We start from the raw sequence: 26,203 nt of genomic DNA on the forward strand, positions 1-26,203 counted from the left end.
AAAATGTGTAACAACATTTCAACAATATATCTATATTTCCATTATTTAGAAGTAAGTTTTCTTCATCTGTTATTTTCGTAAATTCTGGATCCATTGGTATATAACTTGGTATTGCATCTTCTAATTCACATTCCGTTATAAGTTTCTTGATTTTATCTTCTTGATGTAGCAAAAAATCTCCTTCAGAATATCTTTCAATTTGATGAAACATAACCCAAATCTTTAATTTCGAAATAATTATTTAGTTCATTATAAAATTTTGTAATATATTTTTCATCTTGATAACATATTAAAATGTCGTCCACGTATACTAATACATACATATGTACATAATATCGTCTTTAATTATCTTTTTATATAAACAAATATCGGCTTTGCTTCTAGTAAACTCAAGTTTATTTAAAACTTCATATAACCGTCTTGTCTATACCCGAGCAAAATTACGTACATCAAATTCATCTTTTTATACATTTCTAGTGTATAATTCAGATAATTATTAAAACTAATTTAATAAAACGTCTGTATATATAAATTAAATAGTTTTTGATCATAAACCATTAAATTTTAGCAATTTTTTTTAAAGTTTTCTTATTTCTTTCCTATTAACAAAAATATCATATGCAAAAAACCTAAAGAAAAACGCCTTCATAACGTATAATACACATTATGCAGAATTTGACTTTGTAAAATTTTGACTTCAAGAAGCTATTACTCAGTGACCGGGAAAGATAATTGAAAGAAACTTTTTATATATTATTTATTAAGGTGTATATAATCGATTACCATTTTTTGCAAAAAAGATTGGTCAAAAATTAAAATTTTAAAATTTAAACTTAAATATTTTTGTTTATATGAGAATAAAATTATTATAATCAGCATAATTTTACTTTACTTTACTAAAATATACAATAAAAAAACTTATTTCATCAAAATCGGCCCATATTTGTTAATATGGTCCACAAATATTTCACGTTCTAATTTATGAATAAAGACACATGACTCTGTATTTGAAACTAAATTTGTTGTTTAGTTCAATTTTTTTCATAAGATACAAGAATATATATAATTCTAATAATAAAACATAAAATTTTTATAAAGAAACAGAATTTTTGTCCGATATCTGACATATAATTTGTATACATACCGGAGTATGTTGGGTATTGATACACGAGGTAAAAATAGAAAATCGGCCATAAATCGGTTTAATATATATATATCTAACTAACTTTTGGAAAATGCATAGTCCAAATTTCAAGCCGATACGATATATAGATCTCCAGATATATCACTTCAAAAATGAAAAACATACCCGGGTATGTTGGTATTGACATAACAGTTAAAGCATCATACCACGATCTTGCAGCTTGCCATATATGGATTTTTGCAGTTTAAAAACTAAATTTTCACTTTCTTTTTCGACAAATCCCATTTAGAAATGCTGATTTTACGTCCAAGTACTTAACAACGTACTTTTTTACTGCACTTACCGTTAAAACTGTTTTTAATGTGACAAATTTTCCAACGGGAGCAAAGGTTTCGTCATAGTCTTCGGCAAACGATTGAGTATTGCCCTTGGCTACCAAACGTTCTTTATATTTTGGTTAATTCGAAGTATCGCTTTTAAGTTGGAAACCCATTTACACCTGACGACTTTCTTTCCTTCTGGTAATTTCGTTAACACCCACGTTTTATTATTTAGAAGAGAATTATATTCTTCACAAGCAGCATCTAACCACAATTTACGTTCAGGATTTCCAAGTTTCATAATTTCATCCCACGATTTAGGTGTATAACCATTTTTATCTAAAGTTGTCACTAAAAATGAATTATTCATTTGATCAGACCAACTTACAGATCATTCGGATCGACGTAATTGTACTTGTTCATTTTGTTCTTTGGCTTGAGGTTCCGGTAAAACATTATCATCGTTGTTTGGAACTGTTTCTTCGTCTTCTATAGTGATAGATTCATGATCATATTGATTTTCAATTGGAACATTTTCTTTTCTTATTTCACACTTAATTTCTTGAGGAAGTAAACATTTTTCTTCAAATCTAACATCTTTACTAGTGAATCTTATGAGATCCTTTCTTCAAAATTCTGTATCCTTTGACATTTTCTTCATATCCCACTAGTAATCCCTCTAAAGTCTTTTAAACTTTGGTACTTGGGCGAATGTTCTACTACCGTAAACTCTAATATCACCTAAATCTGGCTTTTCTACCATACCAAAGTTCGAAGATTTACTGGGTAAACGGTTTTGAATGTAATTGGCTGCCATAACACATTCAGCCCACAAATTCTTTCCAATATTTGATCCGTTTAGCATTGCACGTACCATCTCAACTAATGTCCTATTCTTGCGTTCGGCAACGCCATTCTGTTGTGGACAGTAAGGAACTGTAGTTTGCAGAATAATACCAGACGTCTTTAGGAATGATTTCATCTCGTTGTTTATATATTCGCCGCCATTATCACAGCGCAATATCTTTATTCTTTTATTAGTGAAATTCTGAACTTCGTTAGCAAACTCTTTGAATTTAGAAAATAACTACTTCTTTCCTTTTATTACATACATATATTTTGGTGTATCATGAATAATCATCGATAAAAGAAACAAAGTATTTCTTACCACTTACTGATTCAACCTGAAAAGGTCCACACACATCGGAATACTATGTGTAGCACTTCTTCAGATCGATTCAAACTCCCTTTTGGAAAAGTAATTCTTGTCATTTTGGATTTGGCGCAAAAATCACAATAATCACTATCTTTACAATTTTCTATGCTTATTCCTTGACACATCTGTTCTATTTTCTTTATATCGGTTAGGTTACGATGACCTAAATTCGGTGCCATAGATGGACACAACCAAAACAAACTTCATATATGCTTCATTATTTATTGCTTCACACAAAATATACAAATTTTCTTTCAAAATTCCGCGACAACCTTATCCTTGTTTTGAATATAACATTTTGAATCTTTAAAATTGATACTTAAACCTCTTTTAACCATTTCTTTGACAGATAAAAGACTTCCGTTGTTGAGTTCGGGAACATAAAGCACATTATGAAGAAATAATTTATATTTACCATTAATATAACCATTACCAACGCCGACTGCATCTAAAGATCTACCATCCAGATTTTTGAAAAATTGACGATTACTTGTCTTGTGTAATGATGCACCTGAATCAATTACCCATTAACGACCATTGGCTACTTGCAAACTAATTTCTTTAACTTGATCACTTTCTGACACTGCAGCATTCTGTTTCTTCCATTTATAACAATCTTTCTTGATATGTCCTACCTTGTTGGAAACATTTCACAGCTTTCTTCTTCTTAAATTGTTGACCTTTCAAAGCATTATCATTCCCACTTTCGTTACCATTACCTTCACCACGCCTTTCTGATTCATCCAGCAACTTCTCCATTACATATTCCAACGAAATTGAATCTTCCGGCTGACCCTCAATTGAAGTTACCAAAGCAGAAAATGTTTTCGGTAAACTGTTGAGCATTATAGCCACCATCCTTGATTTCCTCACCTCGATCCATCTTCTTGAGACATACGTTTATCGTAAATGTAATTTTGATGTCATCGTTTTACGTTCATGGGCTTTTTGCAATTTCATCCACATTTCTTTTGCTGAATTAATCCCTCTTATAAAATGAATCTGCGAATTCTCCGCGCACATAGCAATTGCGGCACAGGCTTTTTGATTCTTCCATTGGTATACCTCATTTTGTCCCACTGGAGTTGGCTTTTCAATGACTTCCCATAAATCCAGCTGTACGAGATGCAGTTGCATCATGAACTTCCATGTAAAATAGTTCGAATTGTTGAGGAGTTAAAACAATGCTTTAGTTTCCATTCTTAATTATCCTTTCTAATTATAACACCAACACAAAGGAAACTGGGGACCATAACCTATTGGAACTATATCCATTTATAAATAAAGCGTACAAAACTTGTGTTGTGTTCAAAAGTCAGAAAAATAATACGATTTTATTGAAAAAACATTTTTTTCTATGAATAATAAAATTATCATTGACAACTTGATATAAAATTAAAAAATTTAAAGTAATTTTTAACAAATATTATTTTGTTGATATCTAACGGTCTCACTTTCAAAATATTTTAAATAACATGAATATAAAATAAAATAAATTAGTAAAAGCAATAAAATCATCTATAAAACTATTTTTTTAAGTGATTTATATTCGAAAAAATTTTAGGCCTATTTATAGATATCGAAAACTTACCGATTTTCAGAGAAAATGTTGGGCAATTTTACACTACTTAACAATTCAATCTATTTAGTACGAAGAAAAATGGACTTAAATATAAAGCTTTTTTGATAAAAAGTTTAAAATATGCTAAAATAAGTTAAATGTAATACAAAAAGTCAAGAGTGTGAATTTAACTAGTAAAGACGCAAACCAAATTCTTTAACATAGCTATTTTTGCAGTTAACAGTGCACTGTTAACCAATTAACAGTCAAAATGCTCTAATTTGTTGAAAAAATCATATATCCAGTATTTCTGAAATATTTTCAGAATAAAAAAATATAAAGAAAAAAGAAAAATTTACAATATTGGCATTAAAAATGGTTTGTGACCAGAAAGTTCTAGAGAGGATTTGTGGTCATTATGGAATTTTAAGGAGGGGCTGGTATACCACGATATATGGAATCGGTAGTCCCAGATGTCCTTAATAGTTCTCCATAACTAGTTTATCCCAAATAATCTTAGGATCCCTGAAAAGTGACCCTGAAAATTGGTCAAGAAATTCTAGAGAGGATTTGTGGTCATTATGGAATTTTAAGGAGGGGCTGGGATACCACGATATATGGAGTACGTTCTTAAAAAACGAAATTTAACTCCGATTTCTTAAGACTTATAACATAAACTTTAAAATTTGGATAATTCTATATATTTCCTTTAATTTAAACATGTTTTCCAAATACTCCGATTTCCAAAGCATACAATAATGCTACCAATCATATCTTGATATACTCGATACAATAACCATGTTTTATGGATCGGACATTTTATATGTTATAGCAACAATTAAGATGTGTTCAAAATTGTTCAATGCGTATTCATACCACCAATTGAGCCTGATTTAATATAAAAATCTTACTATTTTGCACAATAATCAATTTCAGAACCGATATGTAGTGACATGGTCACAATTTGACGATTATTGGTAGTATTTAGGATTGTGTAATGGATGATTGGAACCAAAAAACTTGTTTTAATTAATGGATACTAGTACAAATATTATTAATATCGCATTTTAAGATATAAATTTTAGGAAATCGCCGTAAAATATCGAATATGAACGCTATACTATGTTAAAAACGGTAATGTTCCGCAATGGATTGCAATTATTGTAAAGAAACAATATTATATTATTGAATACCCGATCCAAAACTCCGGGGGTTTAAATGGTCAGATATTCTTAAATAGGAAAAAATGCTCCTATAAATAATATTGAAATCAATTACCAAAAATTTCAAGATTTCGGAACTAAAAGTAGATTTTTTCCATGTTATTGTGTAAAAAATATTTTATTATAAAGTAATTATATTAGTACAAGTAAAATTTTCATAAATTTTGATAATATCGTTAAACCAAATATATACTGAAATGATCTGTATACTTACTTTTGTGACGTAAATTTTGCACTTTTTTAACTACACCTTAAATGAGAACTCAAGTAACCAAAATAACCCGTAAAAAAGTAGTGAATAATAATTATCATAATTGTTTTACTTTTTTGATTTTTGAAAAAATAATATTCTTTTTTAAATAAAACCACCTGTCAGTATTTCTGTATACTTATTTTTGAGATTAACTGTATGTTGCCACTACCTTGCTTCAGTGCCGTTGCATCCGATGTAGATAATCCTGCTGGGAGGAGGAAACATAAGTTCTTGTGACATAAGATATATGTTCTCTGGCGAGACCCTGTATCAGCATAGAAAAGTTGAAAATTTACGTGATTTAATCCAGACACCTTGTTGCGAATCGTCCAAGGTTCCTGGATTAAAGCTATATGTATTTTACCTGTATTAATTTTAGCCATCAGAGCGTTGGTAGCCGTCTCGCTCCGATGGAGGATTATTTGTATAACCTCAATCACTGTCGAGTAGGTTTTCACCTCCTCGCATTTTGGATTTGACTTCTCCGGGTAGACTGAAGTGGCCATTGATGCAGTGGGTACTATTGATGGTACTGCGGTGTCCTTATCTGGCATTAGAATATCAGACTGTTTAATAGACACCTTCCCAATTTCCTCGATTTTAGGATTTGGCTCCTCAACATTACCAGTACTTGCTAATGATGCTTCGGGTACCGTCGTAAGAATCCTTGCCGGTTTTGACAGCCCTTTCAATCGGCGCCTTCCTAATTTTGGAAAGGGCAGCTGCATTTTCTTCTGGCGAGTTAGTGGTAACTTCCTCGATTTTAGGATTTGACTCCTCAACCTTATCAGTAGTAACTACTGATGCTGTGTTCTTAGGTTTTTAGTGTGGAAGGGCTGCTACAACAAGCCCCGATTCCAATCGGCACCTCTCCAATTTTGAATATGACAGCTTTAGGGGCGAAGTAAGCCCTACTTTTATTCTTGGCAAGACTAGCCATGGAATTCTAGTCGATACCTATTACAAATAGAGTTCCCTCAGATTCTTCTTTATGTAAAAGACATCTCATTTTGCAACAGCCAGCTCAGCATTTTGACCTCCAAGAATTTCCAGTATACGTTCATTAGCCAGTTTACTGCCTTATTTTTTTATGTAGACAGTGGACTTTAAGAGCACCGGAAGTTCACTCTTATTTTCCAGTCCCAGCTTAGCGACGTCCCAGGGAGGAAGTATACTTTCCACCAAGTTCTTTAGGGTGCTAACACATTGGTGAGATGCCAACCACATCAACATCACGCCCAGGTTATTCCCCGACAGCTGGTTCTAACCCGCAATGACCCGAAATTTTCGGTCAAGGGCTGTCAACCCCAGCAACAACTACACAGTTTTTACATACGGAGCACCATTTTCCGGCATTGCTGCTTCGTATCCTATTGGTCCGAGCCGTAATCGAAATAAATCCCGGACCATGGTTCTGTACAGTATGTCAGAACCGGTTGCACCATATGTCCACCCAATTAAGGTGCAACGCTTGTTTGGGCTGGTGTCACCTCAGTGGTCAGGGAGTGGTCGGAGACTTTTGTCGCCCCATGTGCCAACAACAGCGACGAAATTCAATGGTATCATCGACATCGTCGTCATCATACGCCACTACTCCACCCTCCTCACCGCAATCACAACAACCGCAGCAAACACAACATCTTCGCTGACTCCATCGATTGCGGTCCAGAGACCTGGTGATATCCATATTGCAGTTTAACTGCAATGGCCTCCAGAGTAAATTACCCGAGATAACCAGATTTATGCAGCAAAACAACATCGTGGTTGCCGCGGCCCAGGAGACAAAACTGACGAGTAATTCCAGTCTTCACAGTTGTAACGGTTACAACGTTCTCCGAAAAGACCGCACCAGAAGCAACGGTGGGGCATTGCATTTGTAATTCACAACACAGTGCAGTATAGAGCTCTTTCCCTCGACCTCAACGCTAGAGACCAATACCTTAATGTCCAAGGTATTGCAGTCAGATCGGGGGAAACCGACCTAGAGCTCTATAATGTCTACGCGCATCATCAGCTCTGGCACTCCAGTCTAGGGGAAAACCAGAGAGGCGCGTCACTGGCGGAACAAATTGACGAATCCACCTTCTGCACATTAAATGATGATGCCCCCACACGGATTATGGGTAACTGCGCCAGCTCTCCAGACATCACAATAGCGAGCCCTGGTCTGATAAACTACGCAACTTGGAGAGCAGTAAAGTTTTTCTAGCCTCAGACCACTTATCCATAATCGTTTGTCTGGATCGACCCAACGACTTTATCGTCTCAGAACGCCGACTCTACATAAAAAAAGCACTGGCTCGGCTTCAGAGAATTCAATGATCGCATCTTCAATGATCTTCATGCTCCTAGCAACGTACACCAAGCAGAGAGCAAGTTCCGCGAAACTGTCACCGCAGCAGCAGCACGCATGATTCCTGCTGGTCGACTATCCATAGTGCGGCCGCACTTCCCAGCAGAGGCAGCGAGACTAGCAGACGAGCGCGATAACATCCGAAGTATCAACCCCGACGACCCACGTATTGTCCAGCTGAATCACGATATCAGCAGGTTGGTAAATGAGGACAAGCGGAATAAATGGTTAGATCATTTGAAGAACTGCAACCTAAGCTCAGGTGTTAGTAAGTTGTGGTCTACAGTTCGATCTCTCTAAAACCCGACGAAGAAGGATGACATGGTCGCGATTAAGTTTGCAGGCACCACTATTTCCGACCCTGAACGGTGCTCGCGTGCGTTTTGCCGACCTTTTTATTGAGCACCCCAGAGAGATAAACTTCACAACCTTCAAGTCTCGGACATTCCACAAACCTTCAACCCCTTCTGAAGTTGCTGAGGCCATCAACGCAGCCAAACCATCTAAGGCGATTGGCACAGGGAGTCAAGTACTTGACAATGGTTTTTAACCTGTCAATGAGCAGCCTGATAATACCCAATGCCGGTAAAAAGGGTAGAGTCATCCCGATACTGAAACCAGGGAAGAACGCGACAGAGGGTCAATCCTACAGGCCGATTTCCCTCCTGTCACCAGTCGCGAAGACTCTTGAGGCGCTCCTCCTCCTCTAACAGCAGCTAGCCACCAGCATGGATTCCATAAGATGCACAGCACCACCTCAGCATTAACCGCCATAACCACTCAGATCTCACAAGGCTTAAACCAGCAGAGGCCTTGTGAAAGGACATTCCTAGTGGCGCTAGACTTATCGAAGGCCTTCTATACGTCAACCATACCACACTTTTCCAGGACATCCTGCAGTCCACCATGCCCAACAACTTATAGAGATGGTTTGTAAATTATCTGAGTGGCCGTTAGTCGTTCGTTGAGTTTAGAGACAAATGTTCCAAAACCCGTAGAGTTAAACAGGGTGTACCACAGGGCGGCGTCCTGTTTGTTTAACTTCTACCTCTCTAAACTCCCCACACCTCCACAAGCTATGCGATCGAGTGAATGGTTATCTCGGAGAAATACACAACTTCTTCACTGGACGTAACCTGAAACTATCACCAGCGAAGACTTTTCACCACCTGGACGAAGAAGGTAAACTTGAACCTAGGCGTCGTCGTCGATGGAAACCAAATACCGACTGTACACCACCCAAAGATTTTGGGGGTCACCTTTGACACCCTGTTTACTTCCTCAGCTCATGCCACTGCAATTACGCATATATTGCGAAGTAGAAACAAGGTCCTCAAAGCGCTAGCCGGCAGTACTTGGGGAATGGACGAAGAAACCTTGTTGGCTACCTATAAAACAATTGGCCGGTCAGTGGGCAATTATGCTGCTCCAGTTTGGTCTCCTTCGCTGTGTGATACCCAGTGGAGAAATATTCAAAGCTTCCAAAATGCTGCCCTACAGACTGTAACGGGCTACATGCAAATAACCTCAGAGCACCACCTACACGAGGAAACGAAGGTTCTCCCAGTCAAGGAACATAATGTCATGCTGACTAAACAGTTCCTCCTGAGATGTCACCGGAGGAGTCATTCCAACTTTAACATCACACAGTTGGATGCTCCTCCGAGGCATGTCAGGGAGGACCTTCGTGTATACGAGGAGAGCATACGAAGTAATGTTCAGGATCCCTTAGATCGGAATTCGTATACAGCAGCTTTGAACGACATTCATAGAGACGCCATCAATACCGCGGTTTCAGGTTACCGCATGAATGTCGTTCTTGGAGGTCGCCCACCGCCCATAGCAGAAATAGAGAAGAACCTGCCGCGAAAAACAAGAGTTGCTCTGGCACAACTGAGATCGGGATGGAGCAACAGGCTCAACGCCTACTGGTCCCGCATAGAACGCGCCGTCCCCAATATATGCCCAGCATGTGGACAGAGTCCCCATGATACCCACCACATATTCAACTGTCCAGCTCATCCTACTTCACTTAGCCCAATGAACTTATGGACTAACCCTATTGAAGTAGCACAATTTCTTGGCTTGGACTTAAATACAGAACCCCCGGATTAAAAATTGTTACTTTAAGCTGTTACAAAAACAACATCGCGCCCATGCTGAACTCGCAGCTCACGCTATTGGTTGTTTGCCCCTTTAAAGCGATTGCGTGGTCCATTATATTATTGTTCACCAGATCTTCTACCTTACTCTGCTGGTCTATTAGAATTTTGCCTGTCGGATGACCGGCATCGTAAACTGCTTAGCAAAGATAGTCCCGGTGTCTTCTTCTGGCAACTTTGGCGTAAGATGGCGGCTCTTTTCCTTTTCCACTGTCTAGCTTCTCGTTCCTCGTTTTTCGGGGCTTCTTTTGAGATACCCTTACCTTCGAGGTTGGTTTCGCCGACGTGTTTGTCTTCGAAATATCTGACTTGAGGTTCCTTTGAGTGAAGTGTGGCTTGGCTTCGACTGCGTATTAGAAGAAGGTTTATTCTCAGTTGTTAAATCCTCGGGAGACCTGATTCTCTTTGCCTCAGATCTTGTGAGAGAGTCCGATTTTTGTTTAGGAGTGTCGTGGGATTGACTAACTATGATACCCTGAAGCATCTTTTTTCAATTTCCTCCTCTGGGCTCCAGATAGTCTTTTCTTAGTAATAGGTAGTTTAGCTATGCTATCACTTACCACTTACAGGTGGTGGACAATCTGCCCTCCTTCAGCTTTAGTGAAACTAAAACTGGGGGAGGACAGACGGTCTATCACCACCCCCATCCATCCGGGGACGCGCTCGGTAGGAAAAACGGGAAAACTCCCCCGAGCCAAACAAAAAAAATTAAAAACAAATATTTTTAAAATATTTTCTTACATACCCAACACATTATAATAACTTATTTATATTATTTTTTCCAACGACTATTTTAGTTAAATTTTAATAAAAATTTCCCGAGTCCAAAAAAACTATAATAACTGAATAACAGAAGAAAGTACACATTTATTTTTCATAATAAAGCATTTATCTTCAATATTACCTTGTTCCGATACATTTTAGCAATTTATGGATGAAAAACTAATTTTCTGAAAGAGGCTTTATATGGGGGGCTAGGGGCAAATATGGACCAAGCCCAATAAAGTTTGGTGAATGTATTTATATTTATATAATATTTATTTGTGCTGAATTTCATCGCGATATTTGTGTTTATAAGTTAATTTTGGTAATTTTCTGAAGGGGACTTTGTATGGGAGCTAATGAGGACCGATCTTTATGAAATTTGGCAAAGTCATCAAGACTTGTATAAAACTTAATTTTGCCGCTTTTCATCGATATACAGATATATTTAACATAGTTATGAGCTCAGAAGCCCTTTTCGGGGGGTTCTGTTGTATGGGGGCTAGGTAAAATAATGGACCGATTTTAACCATTTTCAATAGGCTTCGTCCTTGGCCAAATTTCATCCAATTATGTTGAAAATTGTGCCCTTTAAGGAAATTGTATAAGCTTTCTTTTAAGCAAAAAAAAAAAATTTAAAAAAATATAGTATGTATTTAAAAAAAATAAAAAAATTTTGAAGAATGAAGAAATAGCTATCTAAACTCCTTTGGACAATTTTTGCTCGGACCAATAGGTGAAAGTTACACTCATTTGAATAAAACCCTGTATGATCAAAATGTCCAACTTTGACCCCCTCTGACTTCGGCAGTTCTTCAGCTGAAAATTTGTGTCCGGCCTACTATCCCATAGTACTAACCATAGAATACTACTGTAGAAGGCCAACTCTCCCGGAAAAAACCTAAACCAACCTAAAAAAATCTAAATATCTATTAGTAAGATTTTCTTTAGAATTGTTAGTGTATAAAAGCTTTTTACCACACATAAAATGCCCACATAGTTGCATAAAATCGGGCGAAATAATAATACAATGTTTTTATTGCATTAATTTTCTTAAATTATTACATTTTAAATTGTAGATTACATCTATTAAAGCATGATAATATTTTTCATGTATTTTATATTTGTTAGAATGTAAAATTCTTTAATTTTTTCGATTTTCATAAATTTGTTTACTACTAAAAAATGCTACACTGCACCTTCAATTTGAAATTAGAACAACAAAAAATTAAATGTTAAATAATTAATTAATTAAAAAAAATATTTTTTGGTTTGTGAAAATTAAAAAGATTTTGATAAAGAAAATATATTAAAACTAGCTATACCCAGTGTGCTTCGCTACCCTCATCGTAATGGAATAAAATAAATATCATTATTGTAAATGTATGTATATCTGCAATATCAAAAATTCCCATTTTAGAGAACTCTTTAAGTTTGATTTTATGATTCTAGTCTCAATATTACAGAAAATTAAAAAAAAACAGTTGAAGAACGAAAAAGTACCAGACAGTGCCTTTTTATATATTTTCATTAAATCAGGATGACGCATGTTTAATTTTCAACCAGAAACCAAAAAAATCGCATACAGATTTTTATACAATCAGGAAGCTGCATGTCCAATTTTATGTTTTTAGGTTCAATATTATAGAAAAGTATTAGTAAAAGAACAAAAAAGTACCAAAGTATCCTTTTTCAATTTTCGTTCAATTAGGATACTTCGTGTTTAATTTTATGTTTATATATTCAATATTTTAGAAAGCTCTAAAAGTACCAGTACCAGTGAAGTACGAAAAAGTACCAAAAGACTTATTTTATTTAATTTCATGTTCCTAAGTTCAATATTATAGAAAATTCAGAAAGTACCAATTAAAGAACGAAAAAGTACCAGAAAATATTCCAGCTTAAATTTTCATTCACTCAAGTCCCTGCTTGCTTAGTTTTATGTCTACCAAAGGGCGCACTTTCATAGATTCTAATTAACTCCACATGCTTAATTTCATGTTTCTAGGATCAATATTATAAAAAACACAAAAAGTACCTTTTGAAGAACGAAAAAGTACAAAAAAGTGCCCTTTTATAGGATCTCACTTAATCCAGGCTCTAAATGCTTAATTTCATGTTTCTAGGTTCAATATTATAGAAAATTCAAAATGTACCTTTTAAAGAACGAAAAAGTACCAAAAAGTCCCCTTTTATAGGTCCTCACTTAATCCGGGCTTAATTTCACGTTTCTAGGTTCAATATTATACAAAAATCCAAAAAGTACCTTTTAAAGAACGAAAAAGTACCAAAAAGTCCCCTTTTATATGTTCTCACTTAATCCAGGCTCTACATACTTAATTTCATATTTCTAGATTCAATATTATAGAAAATTCCTTTTGATGAAGAAAAAGTACCAAAAAGTCCCCTTTTATAGATTCTCATTTACTCCGGGCTCTACATGCTTAATTTCATGTTTCTAGGTTAAATTTTATAGAAAACTCAAAAAGTACCAGTCGAAGGACGAAAAAGTACCAAAAAGTCCCCTTTTATAGATTCTCATTTACTCCGGGCTCTACATGCTTAATTTCACGTTTCTAGGTTCCATATTATACAAAAATCCAAAAAGTACCTTTTGAAGAACGAAAAAGTACCAAAAGTCCCCTTTTATAGGTTCTCACTTAATCCTTCCTCTACATACTTAATTTCATGTTTCTAGGTTCAATATTATAGGAAATTCAAAAAGTACCTTTTGAAGAACGAAAAAGTGCCAAAAATGCCCCTTTTATAGATTCGCATTTACTCCGGGCTCTACATGCTTAATTTCATTTTTCTAGGTTAAATTTTATAGAAAACTCAAAAAGCACCTTTTGTAGAACGAAAAAGTACCAAAAAGTCCCCTTTTATAGATTCTCATTTACTCCGGGCTCTACATGCTTAATTTCATGTTTCTAGGTTAAATTTAATAGAAAACTCAAAAAGTACCAGTCGAAGTACGAAAAAGTACCAAAAAGTCCCCTTTTATAGATTCTCATTTACTCCGGGCTCTACATGCTTAATTTCATGCTTCTAGGTTTAATTTTAAAGAAAACTTAAAAAAATACCAGTGTAGAACGAAAAAGTACCGAAAAGTCCCTTTATTATTAATTTCATGTTTCGATTTCAATATCAAAGAAAACTAAAAAGGTACCAGATGAAGAATGAAAAAGTACCAAAAAATATCACTTGGTACCGGGGTTCCAAATAACACCTCATTAGCATATTTAGTGTTTCTAAATCTAAAAATTTTATCTAAATTGGATCATTATGTTTGAATAAATTCAAATTTCCCGTTTTTACCCCTTTTGGTACCTTTTTTCTACCCATTAACGAAATAAAAATTCTATTCCAAAATGTTGCAACATCGTAGTGGGAGCCCGTTATTATGTATTTATATGTATAAGTTAATAAACCAAAATCAATGTTTTATGAAAAAAGTACCAAAAATAGGTACAATTTTCACCCCTTAGACATCCGAATAACCAAAAAGTACTAAATTTATATTTTTATTTTTTCGTCAAGTTATGAAGGAGTCAAAAATATTGTTTGAATGTTCACTGGTTTAAAAGATACATGGGGTGCAAAAAAAGTACCAAAATACAGTTTTTACCCGTTTATTCCCTAAAGGGGCCGAAATTGAAAAAAGTACCAGACACCTGTCCGCTTATTTTTTAAATGAACGACGATAAGCTTTAAACTATTTTTGTATCTTTTCTAGTTTAGGAGATATGAGGTTACCGAATTTACCCGTTTTTACCCTTTTTTACCCCCTAAACATTCGAATTTCCAAAAATCAGCTCTTTAGCTTTAACCGTTTAGGCTGTGCGATGATGAATCAGTCAGTCAGTCAGTAACGTTAAAATTTTATATATATAGATAATTGTAAAAAAATAAATAATGTGTGTTTGTGTGATAAAAATTGTGTCCAGAATATATATACAGAATATATATTGTCGGAAATTACATTGTAGAAATTACAAACGGAATGACAAACTTATATAAAAACTTTCATTACCATGTAAGGGGTTAAAATGCTAAAATTTACTTACATAATAGCATTATTTTAACACGGTGGTGTCATTGGAGGCAAGTAGTCATTGAAAATCGCATAAAAAGCGTATACCGCTGCTATATCTTTACTGTCAAGATAACAAAGATGTTGAAAGTATTTATATAACACACTAGCTATACCCAGTGTGCTTCGCTACCCTCATCGTAATGGAATAAAATAAATATCATTGTTGTAAATGAATATATATCTGCAAAAAAACAGTTGAAGAACGAAAAAGTACCAGACAGTGCCTTTTTATATATTTTCATTTCATTAAAGAACGAAAAAGTACCAGAAAATATTCCAGTTTAAATTTTCTTTCACTCAAGTCCCTGATTGCTTAGTTTTATGTCTACCAAAGGGCCCACTTTTACAAATTCTAATTAACTCCACATGCTTAATTTCATGTTTCTAGGATCAATATTATAAAAAACACAAAAAGTAACTTTTGAAGAACGAAAAAGTACCAAAAAGTGCCCTTTTATAGGATCTCACTTAATCCAGGCTCTTAATGCTTAATTTTATGTTTCTAGGTTCAATATTGTAGAAAATTCAAAATGTACCTTTTAAAGAACGAAAAAGTACCAAAAAGTCCCCTTTTATAGGTCCTCACTTAATCCGGGCTTAATTTCACGTTTCTAGGTTCAATATTATACAAAAATCCAAAAAGTACCTTTTGAAGAACGAAAAAGTACCAAAAAGTCGCTTTTTATATGTTCTCACTTAATCCAGGCTCTACATACTTAATTTCATGTTTCTAGGTTCAATATTATAGAAAATACCTTTTGACGAACGAAAAAGTACCAAAAAGTCCCCTTTTATAGATTCTCATTTACTCCGGGCTCTACATGCTTAATTTCATGTTTCTAGGTTAAATTTTATAGAAAACTCAAAAAATACCAGTCGAAGGACGGAAAAGTACCAAAAAGTCCCCTTTTATAGATTCTCATTTACTCCGGGCTCTACATGCTCAAAAAATACCAGTCGAAGGACGAAAAAGTACCAAAAAGTCCCCTTTTATAGGTCCTCACTTAATCCGGGCTTAATTTTACGTTTCTAGGTTCCATATTATACAAAAATCCAAAAAGTACCTTTTGAAGAACGAAAAAGTACCAAAAAGTCCCCTTTTATAGGTTCTCACTTAATCCAGGCTCTACATACTTAATTTCATGTTTCTAATTCAAAAAGAAGAAGAACGAAAAAGTACCAAAAAGTCCCCTTTTATAGATTCTCATTTACTCCAGGCTCTACATGCTTAATTTCATGTTTCTAGGTTAAATTTTATAGAAAACTCAAAAAGTACCTTTTGTAGAACGAAAGAGTACCAAAAAGTCCCCTTTTATAGATTCTCATTTACTCCGGGCTCTACATGCTTAATTTCATGTTTCTAGGTTCAATATTATAGAAAATTCAAAAAGTACCAGTCGAAGTACGAAAAAGTACCAAAAAGTCCCCTTTTATAGATTCTCATTTACTCCGGGCTCTACATGCTTAATTTCACGTTTCTAGGTTCAATATTATACAAAAATCCAAAAAGTACCTTTTGAAGAACGAAAAAGTACCAAAAGTCCCCTTTTATAGGTTCTCACTTAATCTATCCTCTACATACTTAATTTCATGTTTCTAGGTTCAATATTATAGGAAATTCAAAAAGTACCTTTTGAAGAACGAAAAAGTACCAAAAATGCCCCTTTTATAGATTCTCATTTACTCCGGGCTCTACATGCTTAATTTCATGTTTCTAGGTTAAATTTAATAGAAAACTCAAAAAGTACCAGTCGAAGTAATAAAAAAGTACCAAAAAGTCCCCTTTTATAGATTCTCATTTACTCCGGGCTCTACATGCTTAATTTCATGCTTCTAGGATTAATTTTAAAGAAAACTTAAAACAATACCTGTGTAGAACGAAAAAGTACCGAAAAGTCCCTTTGTTATTAATTTCATGTTTCGATTTCAATATCAAAGAAAACTCAAAAAGTACCAGATGAAGAATGATAAAGTACCAAAAAATATCACTTGGTACCGGGGTTCCAAATAACACATCATTAGCATATTTAGTGTTTCTAAATCTAAAAATTTTATCTAAATTGGATCATTATGTTTGAATAAATTCAAATTTCCCGTTTTTACCCCTTTTGGTACCTTTTTTCTACCCATTAACGAAATAAAAATTCTATTCCAAAATGTTGCAACATCGTAGTGGGAGCCCGTTATTATGTATTTATATGTATAAGTTAATAAACCAAAATCAATGTTTTATGAAAAAAGTACCAAAAATAGGTACAATTTTCACCCCTTAGACATCCGAATAACCAAAAAGTACTAAATTTATATTTTTATTTTTTCGTCAAGTTATGAAGGAGTCAAAAATATTGTTTGAATGTTCACTGGTTTAAAAGATACATGGGGTGCAATAAAAGTACCAAAATACAGTTTTTACCCGTTTATTCCCTAAAGGGGCCGAAATTGAAAAAAAGTACCAGACACCTGTGCGCTTATTTTTTAAATGAACGACGATAAGCTTTGTATCTTTTCTAGTTTAGGAGATATGAGGTTACCGAATTTACCCGTTTTTACCCTTTTTTACCCCCTAAACATTCGAATTTCCAAAAATCCCGTCTTAGTGGATCTATTTGGTGGGAGACCAACCCCCTGTCCAAATTTCAGCTCTTTAGCTTTAACCGTTTAGGCTGCGCGATGATGAATCAGTCAGTCAGTAACGTTAGAATTTTATATATATAGATTATTAGTAACACCTTATTGTAAGTCGGACGATATGTAGTAGTCATTAAAAATTATGGGAAAACTCAAATTCAAAAATATTAGTTTTCCCTGATTCATAATACTCAAATTATCCTAATAGAAGTTTTCAAATTTTTAGCTCGATATAAATTATTTTTGAGCCTGAGCGGGTTAAGCAATTTATTGATAAAAGTAAAAAGTGGTCTTATATGGGAACTACGATTAAATATGTACCGATCCTCATAAAATTTGTTGGTGGGATTTACGTTTAAATAATAGTTGATTATGCCTAAGTTTAACATAATATTAGTTTTTATAAGTGGGAGATGGACTTTTAAGTAATTGTTTATTGTTTTAAGTAAATGTTTATTTGTTCAGTCTTGGTAGATATTCTAATGGAAATGCCCATACTTATTGGTCCAATATACACAAATAACCATACGACATTTGTATGAATTCGGTAAAGTAACAAAGAAGTTTTAGCAAATACTGTTTTCTCATTACAAGTAATTCTGCTTCGATAAAAACCTACTTTTTTTAAATTTAAAAGCAATTATTTTTTTTATTCTTTTTTTCAAATATTTTCAAATACTTCCCGCACCGACAACAATTTCTAAAATGCTTTTTTATCGTTATTTTTACTAAAATAATTTTAATAATTTTCATATAACTATTAACTACAATATGGAATATTATCGCGATTTATTACAAATTACATTACAGGGTTTTAATGAACAATATCCTCTTTAAGATAATGTAACAAAAATGCAAAAATATTTATTTTTCTCATTAAGAAAAATTAATATTTATACAAAACTTCCCGCAAAAAATAATTGATGTCATACTTTACAAACGACATCTTAACCACATCTAAAAATGCGATTGCATATTTTGCGCATTTGTAAACCAAATATTTCCTTACAAATGAAAACCCAGTTAAAAATGAGAAAAGATATGCCGAAAAGTCACAACAAATAACCTTTTCGAAGTACATCAAGTTTTGGCGAAAAAACAATGAAATTTACAAAAGCGTGTCATTGAAAGACTGTGGTTTAATTTTGACATCCAAATATCGGATTTTTTCTTACAAATGAAACCCCAGTTAAAAGTGAGGAAAGAGATGTAGAATAGTCACTACAAATAACATATTTAGAGTACACCAAGTTTTCGTGAAAAACCAGTGAAATTTACATAAGCGTGTCATTGAAAGAATGTAGTTTATTTTTAACATCAAAATATCGGATTTTTACTGTTTTTAAAAATAAGATTAGATGTAGTTCAAAGTTGTCAAAATTGAACAACATCCCTCCAATGACACGCTAATGTAAAATTCATAGGGTTTTCACCCGAATTTGAAGTAGTGATGTTATGTAGTATTTTCATCTTTTTCCACACTTTTTTTGCTGGGTTCTTCGCATTTGGTGCGGGAACTTTTTTCACGATAGCGAAAAAATAATATCATATTTCTTAACATCTGTTCACGTCCTACAAGACCTTGCTATGGTATTTATGATATTCGAAAAAATTGCAAAAAGTAATAACCCTACTGCATATACATTAGCGAGCACAAAAATGCAACGCGTGACGATATGATCTTTGATTTCCTTTGTTTCGAAATAACGGTAATGAATCCATCTCTTCATTTTGCTGTTTATTCTCTTAACTTAGAGTTTCCAAATAAGCAACATTTTGTTTCAATTTCTATTACACAAAGTTAAATATTTTATATTTTCTGAAAAAACTGAATATTTTCCGCGAGCACAAAATATGCAACGCAATGATATAACAGAAAATTTATGTTTTTTATTGTGTTTATAAGGAAAGTTTCTTGAAGAAATTATAGAATATGAGTGTTATAATAGTAGCAATTATCATCTAATAAAAAATAACTTTTAAAGCTCTAGAGGATAAGAATCCAAGCTTGAAATTAGATCGCTTTTTTGAGTAAAAATTTGGCGTAAATCGCTCTGAATCACGATTTGGAAAATTACCACTTTTAAAGACCGCTAGGATATTAATTGTTATATCAATGGGTTGCATTTTTTGTGCTAGCGTAAAATGTTCACTTTTTTTTTAGCAAATCTAAAATATTTAACTTCGTGTAATAGAAATTGGAACAAAATGTTGCTTATTTGGAAGCTCTAAGTTAAGAGAATAAATAGTAAAAAGAAGAGATGGATTCATTACCGTTATTTCGAAACAGACGAAATCAAAGAACATTTTTTGTGCTCGCTACTGTATGTATGTATGTATGTATGTATGTATGTATGTATGTATGTATGTATGTATGTATGTATGTATGTATGTATGTATGTATGTATGTATGTATGTATGTATGTATGTATGTATGTATGTATGTATGTATGTATGTATGTATGTATGTATGTATGTATGTATGTATGTATGTATGTATGTATGTATGTATGTATGTATGTATGTATGTATGTATGTATGTATGTATATGCACATAGCAACATAATTTTATGGTGTATAAATTTTCTTCTATTTCTAAACAAAGATGACATCAAATGATAAGGACTTTCGGTTCATGGCAACAAATGATTTAATGACAGAACTTCAAAAGGATAGCATTAAACTCGACGACGAATCTGAGAAAAAAGTCGTTCGCATGGTGTTGAAACTGCTTGAGGACAAAAATGGCGAAGTACAAAATTTGGCAGTTAAGTGTCTTGGACCATTGGTTAATAAAGTCAAGGAAAACCAAGTCGAAACTATTGTTGATTCATTGTGCGCCAATATGATTTCAAATACGGAGCAGTTGCGCGACATTTCGAGTATCGGACTAAAAACTGTAATATCTGAACTTCCTCAGACATCGAATTCACTAGCTCCTAATGTTTGCCAGAGAATAACTGGCAAATTAAGCAATGCTATTGAGAAGGAGGATGTGTCTGTAAAGCTTGAATCATTAGATATACTTTCTGATCTTTTGTCGCGTTTTGGAGAATTTCTTGTTCCATTTCATAATACAATACTAAAAGCACTCGTCCCCCAATTATCATCATCAAGACAGGCTGTACGTAAGCGAACCATTGTAGCATTGTCCCATCTTCTAACTTTGGCTACAACAAATGCCTATAACGGTGTAATTGAACATTTACTTGATGGACTTGAAAATCCACAAAATCAAGGAAATATTCGAACGTATATTCAGTGTTTGGCTTCAATTTGGTAACTAACTTTATATTAATTCTTTAAAGCCTTTTAAAAAATGAATCATTTTTAGTCGACAGGCAGGACATCGTTTATGTAAGCATATTGATCGTGCCATGGTTCTTCTTAAGCAATATAGCCAGCAAGATGATGATGAATTGCGTGAATTTTGTTTGCAGGCTTGTGAAGCATTTGTTATCCGTTGTCCAGAGGCAATACGACCACATATTCCAATGGTATGTATAAAATATGGAATTTTATTTATTTTGCTATTGCATGCTATTTATATATAATGTCCAGCGAAACCGAAAATATGCTCTAAAAAAGTGTTTTAAGCGCATTAAATAAGCAATAAAAAACTAAAAATATGCTCTTAAAATTTAAAAAATTTTCTCTAAAAATAAAAGTTTTAATTATTTTTTTAACATTGAAAAGCTCAAAAAGACTGAAAATATTCAATATTTAATGTCATTTCATCCTACAATATTTATTTTTGATGGTTAATTTATCTCATAGTTTGAAGAACTGATCCTGTTTTACGTTCATACACTGAAAATAATCCATGCTTAACTTTACGAAAAAAAATTTCGTAACTTCTATTTTCGTAATATTTAAAAAAATTTCGTGTATAATACGAAATATTATTTAATAAAACCCTTTCTGATTTTACGAAAGTACGAAAATCTTTCGTAATATTTTTTTCATAAATTTTAGAGAAATTAAACATAATGACATTAAATATATTATCATTAAATAAAACTGCAATATTTTTACAAAATTTAAGAAAAAGTATAATATAATCATGAACTATTTTCATTAAAAAAAAAATTAAAATTCGTATGGAGAATAATTTTGAACTAAAATTAGAAAAATTATTTTAAAATGAACAAAAATGTTTGCATAAATTAATATTTCATAAATTTTACCATATTTATTTAAAAATCACTTTTTTCAATTTATGTAAATTAATTTTTCCAAGATTATTTTGTATTATACTAAAATATTTCGTACAATTTCTTACAATATTACGAAAGAATTTCGTGGTGCGAAACAACGAAAGATTCGTACAATGATCGACATGTTTCGTATATATTAGGCATGGATTTTTTTTCAGTGTATAAACCAATAAATAATTTCTTCGAATTGTATTCATAGCTTCTAAACTGACATTCTAATTGGTGTTGTGATAGAATCCAATAATTATACTTACCAATTTTTTTCTAAATGACAACCAATAAATAATAATTTCTTCGAATTGTATTCATAGCTTCTAAACTGACATTTTAATTGGTGTTGTCATAGAATCCAATAACTATCCTTACCAGTTTTTTAAATGCCAAAAATGCATTGGTCTCATGAAATCCAAAGTTATCTGTTTTAGAATTTAGAATTAAATGCTTTATCCTATAAAAAACTATAACATTAGATTTAATAAGATTAATGTATTTTTGCCGTTTTCAAGCTATACGAACGAAAATGTTTTTTTTCGAAATTGTAAAATTAAAAAAAAATATTTTTTTTATTTTTAAAAATCAAGTTTTGAAAAATGTACAGAAATGAAAAATTAAAGCACATCAAAATATGCACTAAAATGTTTATGCACTAAATGTTTATGAATAAGGCTGTAGATATTATACTTGTTTTGTTATTTTACCTAATATCTTCGTAAATTTTATTTTTCAGATTTTAGAACTTTGTCTAAAATATTTAACATATGATCCAAACTATAACTATGAAGCAGATGATGTTGACTCGAATATAGCTATGGATACAGAAGAAGAAGAATATGTTGATAGTGAAGAGTATAGTGATGATGATGATATGAGTTGGAAAGTACGTCGAGCTGCAGCTAAATGCCTTGAATCAATAATCGCAACTCGTCATGATATGATTGAAGACTTTTATAAAGATCTAAGCCCAGCATTAATATCACGTTTCAAAGAGCGCGAGGAAAATGTCAAATCTGATATATTCCATGCTTATGTTGCACTTCTTAAAAATTCACGTTCTGTTGACGATATTTCTCATGATCCGGATTCAATGGAACAGATCCCAGCAACTTTAGCTCTTCTAATGGAACAAGTTCCACATATTATTAAAGCAACCCACCCCCTTATGAGAGAAAAGTCTATGAAGACCCGACAGGATTGTTTCTTATTATTAAAAGAATTACTAATCGCTATGCCAGGCGCTTTGGGGCCACATCTCGACAATATTGTCCCCGGAATTAGCTTCTCTTTAAGTGACAAGAACTCTACAAGTAATATGAAAATAGAAGCTCTAGGATTTTTATGTTCCTTGTTGCAAGGTCATCAATCACATGTATTCCACCCTCATATACCAGTTTTGGTACCACTTGTGGTAACGGCAGTTTTTGATCCTTTTTACAAAATAGCTACTGAGGGCTTAATTGTGCTTCAGCAATTGGTAAAAGTTATTCGTCCTTTGGACGGTAACGCTTCTAATATTAGTACTATCGATGTGACGCCATTTGCAGCAGAAGTTTATTCAGCCACTCTACAAAAACTTAAAGCTACTGACGCTGATCAAGAAGTAAAAGAAAGGGCAATTGCTTGTATGGGTCAAATTATTGCTAACATGGGAGATTTACTCCAAGCGGAATTGACCACATGTTTGCCAATATTTTTGGAAAGGTTGAGAAACGAAGTAACTAGATTAAGTTGTGTTAAAGCACTTACTATGATTGCAGCATCTCCTTTAAGAATCAATCTAACATCGATTTTAAATGATGTAATGCCCGCTTTGGGAACGTTTTTACGAAAAAATCAACGAGCTCTAAAGCTACATTCCTTGGACTTGCTCAACAAACTTGCTGATAACTATGATCTTGATATATTTGGACCTCCATTACTACAAACGGCTATAGCTGAAATACAGCCTCTTATCTCCGACTCTGATCTACACGTAGCTCAATACGCGTTAATTCTATTAACAACTACAGCACGGAAGCATCCAAAGGCTTTGGTGGGAATTCATGATCAATTTTTGCCACCGGTTCTACAATTATTGCGTTCTCCTCTTTTACAGGTAAATTTTATTTTATTTAAATTCTTTTACTTAACATTATTAGTGCGAAAGTGTTGATGAAGAATAATTGGCTCATTTATACCTAGAAATCTTATTTGCAATATGGTTAAAAAATCCTGATATTTTGTAATCATTGAGCTATAATTATTTTTCCCTTAAAATATTTTTCACTTTTTCTTACCCCAAAAATTTAGGTGTATGAAAAAGTGATAATTTTTAATGGCACAATAGCCTTACATAGCCTTACAGATACAGATCTACTCTCAGCTATGACAAATCCATTCGCTTGAAATTTTTCTATAAAGGTACGTTATAGTTATCGCAGTTCATTCAAAAATTTATTTTCAGAAATTGTCAAAAATAAATTTGTAAATATTTTTTTTTAATAAACCGTTGTAAACAAATTTGATTTTTTCCGCATCCATGTAATGAAAACTTCATTAAAGTACCCAGCAAAAAATAATTGATGTCATACTTTTCAAACAAAATCTTAATCACATCTTAAAATGCCATTACATATTTTTAGGTTTTATAAACCAAGTATTTCCTAACAAATGAAAACAAATGAAAAAGTGAGGAAAGAGTTACAGAAAGGTTAGGTTACGTGGGTTCACTCGGAGGCCTCGTGGCTCATTGTGATACCCTTAGAATTACCATTCCCTAATATTGAGAGAAAGGTTTCCCTCCCTAATTTCGTTGACTACTTGGTTCGTTCGGTCTCCGAGTAAACCAGCCGGAGCTTTTAATAAAACCGATCATGTTTATTACTGACGCATCCCTGAGACAGTCTAGATCATCTGTGCTCTTATAAGGCTGGGAGTCACATAGAAGGTGTTGTACCGATTCCACTTCTTCGTCCAAGCAGCTTCTACAGTACCCATGTCATGATGGCTTTGGAGACAGGCAGGTCATCGGTTAAGGGTACCTGGAACAATTCGTTCTTGGTAGCAGTTGAGAATACTGCTCCAACCGGCCCTTAATTGTGCTAGTATGGAACGAGTTTGCCTAGGTAATTGCCTCTCACTATCCGAAATCGCGGGTGGATGTTTATTGCACCTGTAGCCATTAATAGCTTCTGTAACCGCCGTTTGATGTAATGCCTTCTGCGCGTTTATTATCGACAATCTGTCAACGTCAGATGGGATGACGTCCTGGATGTCTGTAATATAACGCCGAAAGTCCGACAGAATGTGTCGAGGGGGATCTTCCGTCAAAATTTGATGGTTGGGATGGGATGGCTGATGACATGCCACCAGGAATTATCTAGCCAGCAACACATTATGTTGCTTGACAGACAGCATCCTGGTTTCCTCGTGCAAGTGATCCACGTTTGTCATCTTGACACATCCGGTTGCGATTCGGAGTGCATTATTTTGGGACGTCTGCAATACTCGCCATTGTGTGTAAGGAGGTTGCAGTTATTGTCTCCCCAGTTATTGGCCCCAGGAGGTGCCAGCGAGTGCTTTTAGGACTTTATTTCGTGATTTCACTTTTTGGTTGATGTAGGTGGCGTGCGAAGAGAAGTGAAGGAGGCTGTCGAAGGCAACCCATAAGATTTTCGGGTTCTGAACCGTAGGGATACGTCTGCCTTCGACTTAGATGCCGAGTTCCATCCTTACTTCCTTAGTCCTTGAAGTGAATAGTGACACTGTTGATTTGGAAGTTGATAACTGTAACTTGCGTTCCTAAAAATGGTCTACGATGGTGGCCAGGTATTGGGATATTTTGACACTTTTTGCGCAACTCGCGAATCGGGAGCTACTTTACCAAGTTTCCGAGAGTTTCCGAGGACCGAGAGCTTTTGATTGTTTGGAATTGGAGACAATGTTCTCAACTTCAGCAGGAGTGAAGGAATAGGACTCAGAGTCTCGTTAAAGCTTCTTGGTTCTCCGGATTACAGCTCTTTTGTCTCGGTTCTGCGAGGTGAGGTGTTTGACAAACTGAGTTGGACATTTACTGGCATATGTATATTGCATGTTGTTAAAGGCGACAGCGACGAGATTTTTATTATTTGTTGATCCAGATAGATTTCTAATAGTAGACCAGAGCTTTTTAGAACTTGATTTACATTGGTCGAGATGGGCTAAACACTTGTTGCGGCTATGGGTGGATAGCACGTGATCGCGTTGTTCTGCCAAACGTGCTGCTTGAGATGGAAAATTGGGTCTTATATTAG

At 34.0% G+C, this 26,203-nt stretch overlaps 1 protein-coding gene across 1 annotated transcript in view; it reads left to right on the plus strand.

Annotated features, from left to right (window-relative positions):
* LOC119602110 (cullin-associated NEDD8-dissociated protein 1-like) overlaps positions 1-26,203 on the plus strand; it is a 73,823-nt gene that overhangs the window by 40,709 nt on the left and 6,911 nt on the right. Inside the window, exons 2-4 of the mRNA XM_037953454.1 lie at positions 20,324-20,997; positions 21,053-21,215; positions 22,663-24,027. Coding sequence (XP_037809382.1) covers positions 20,324-20,997; positions 21,053-21,215; positions 22,663-24,027 — 2,202 coding nt within the window. The remainder of the gene's footprint in view (positions 1-20,323; positions 20,998-21,052; positions 21,216-22,662; positions 24,028-26,203) is intronic.

Source organism: Lucilia sericata, unplaced genomic scaffold, assembly GCF_015586225.1.
Source record: "Lucilia sericata isolate MDLA Ls3-8-SP2 unplaced genomic scaffold, ASM1558622v1 Contig000208F_arrow, whole genome shotgun sequence".
Taxonomy (NCBI): domain Eukaryota; kingdom Metazoa; phylum Arthropoda; class Insecta; order Diptera; family Calliphoridae; genus Lucilia; species Lucilia sericata.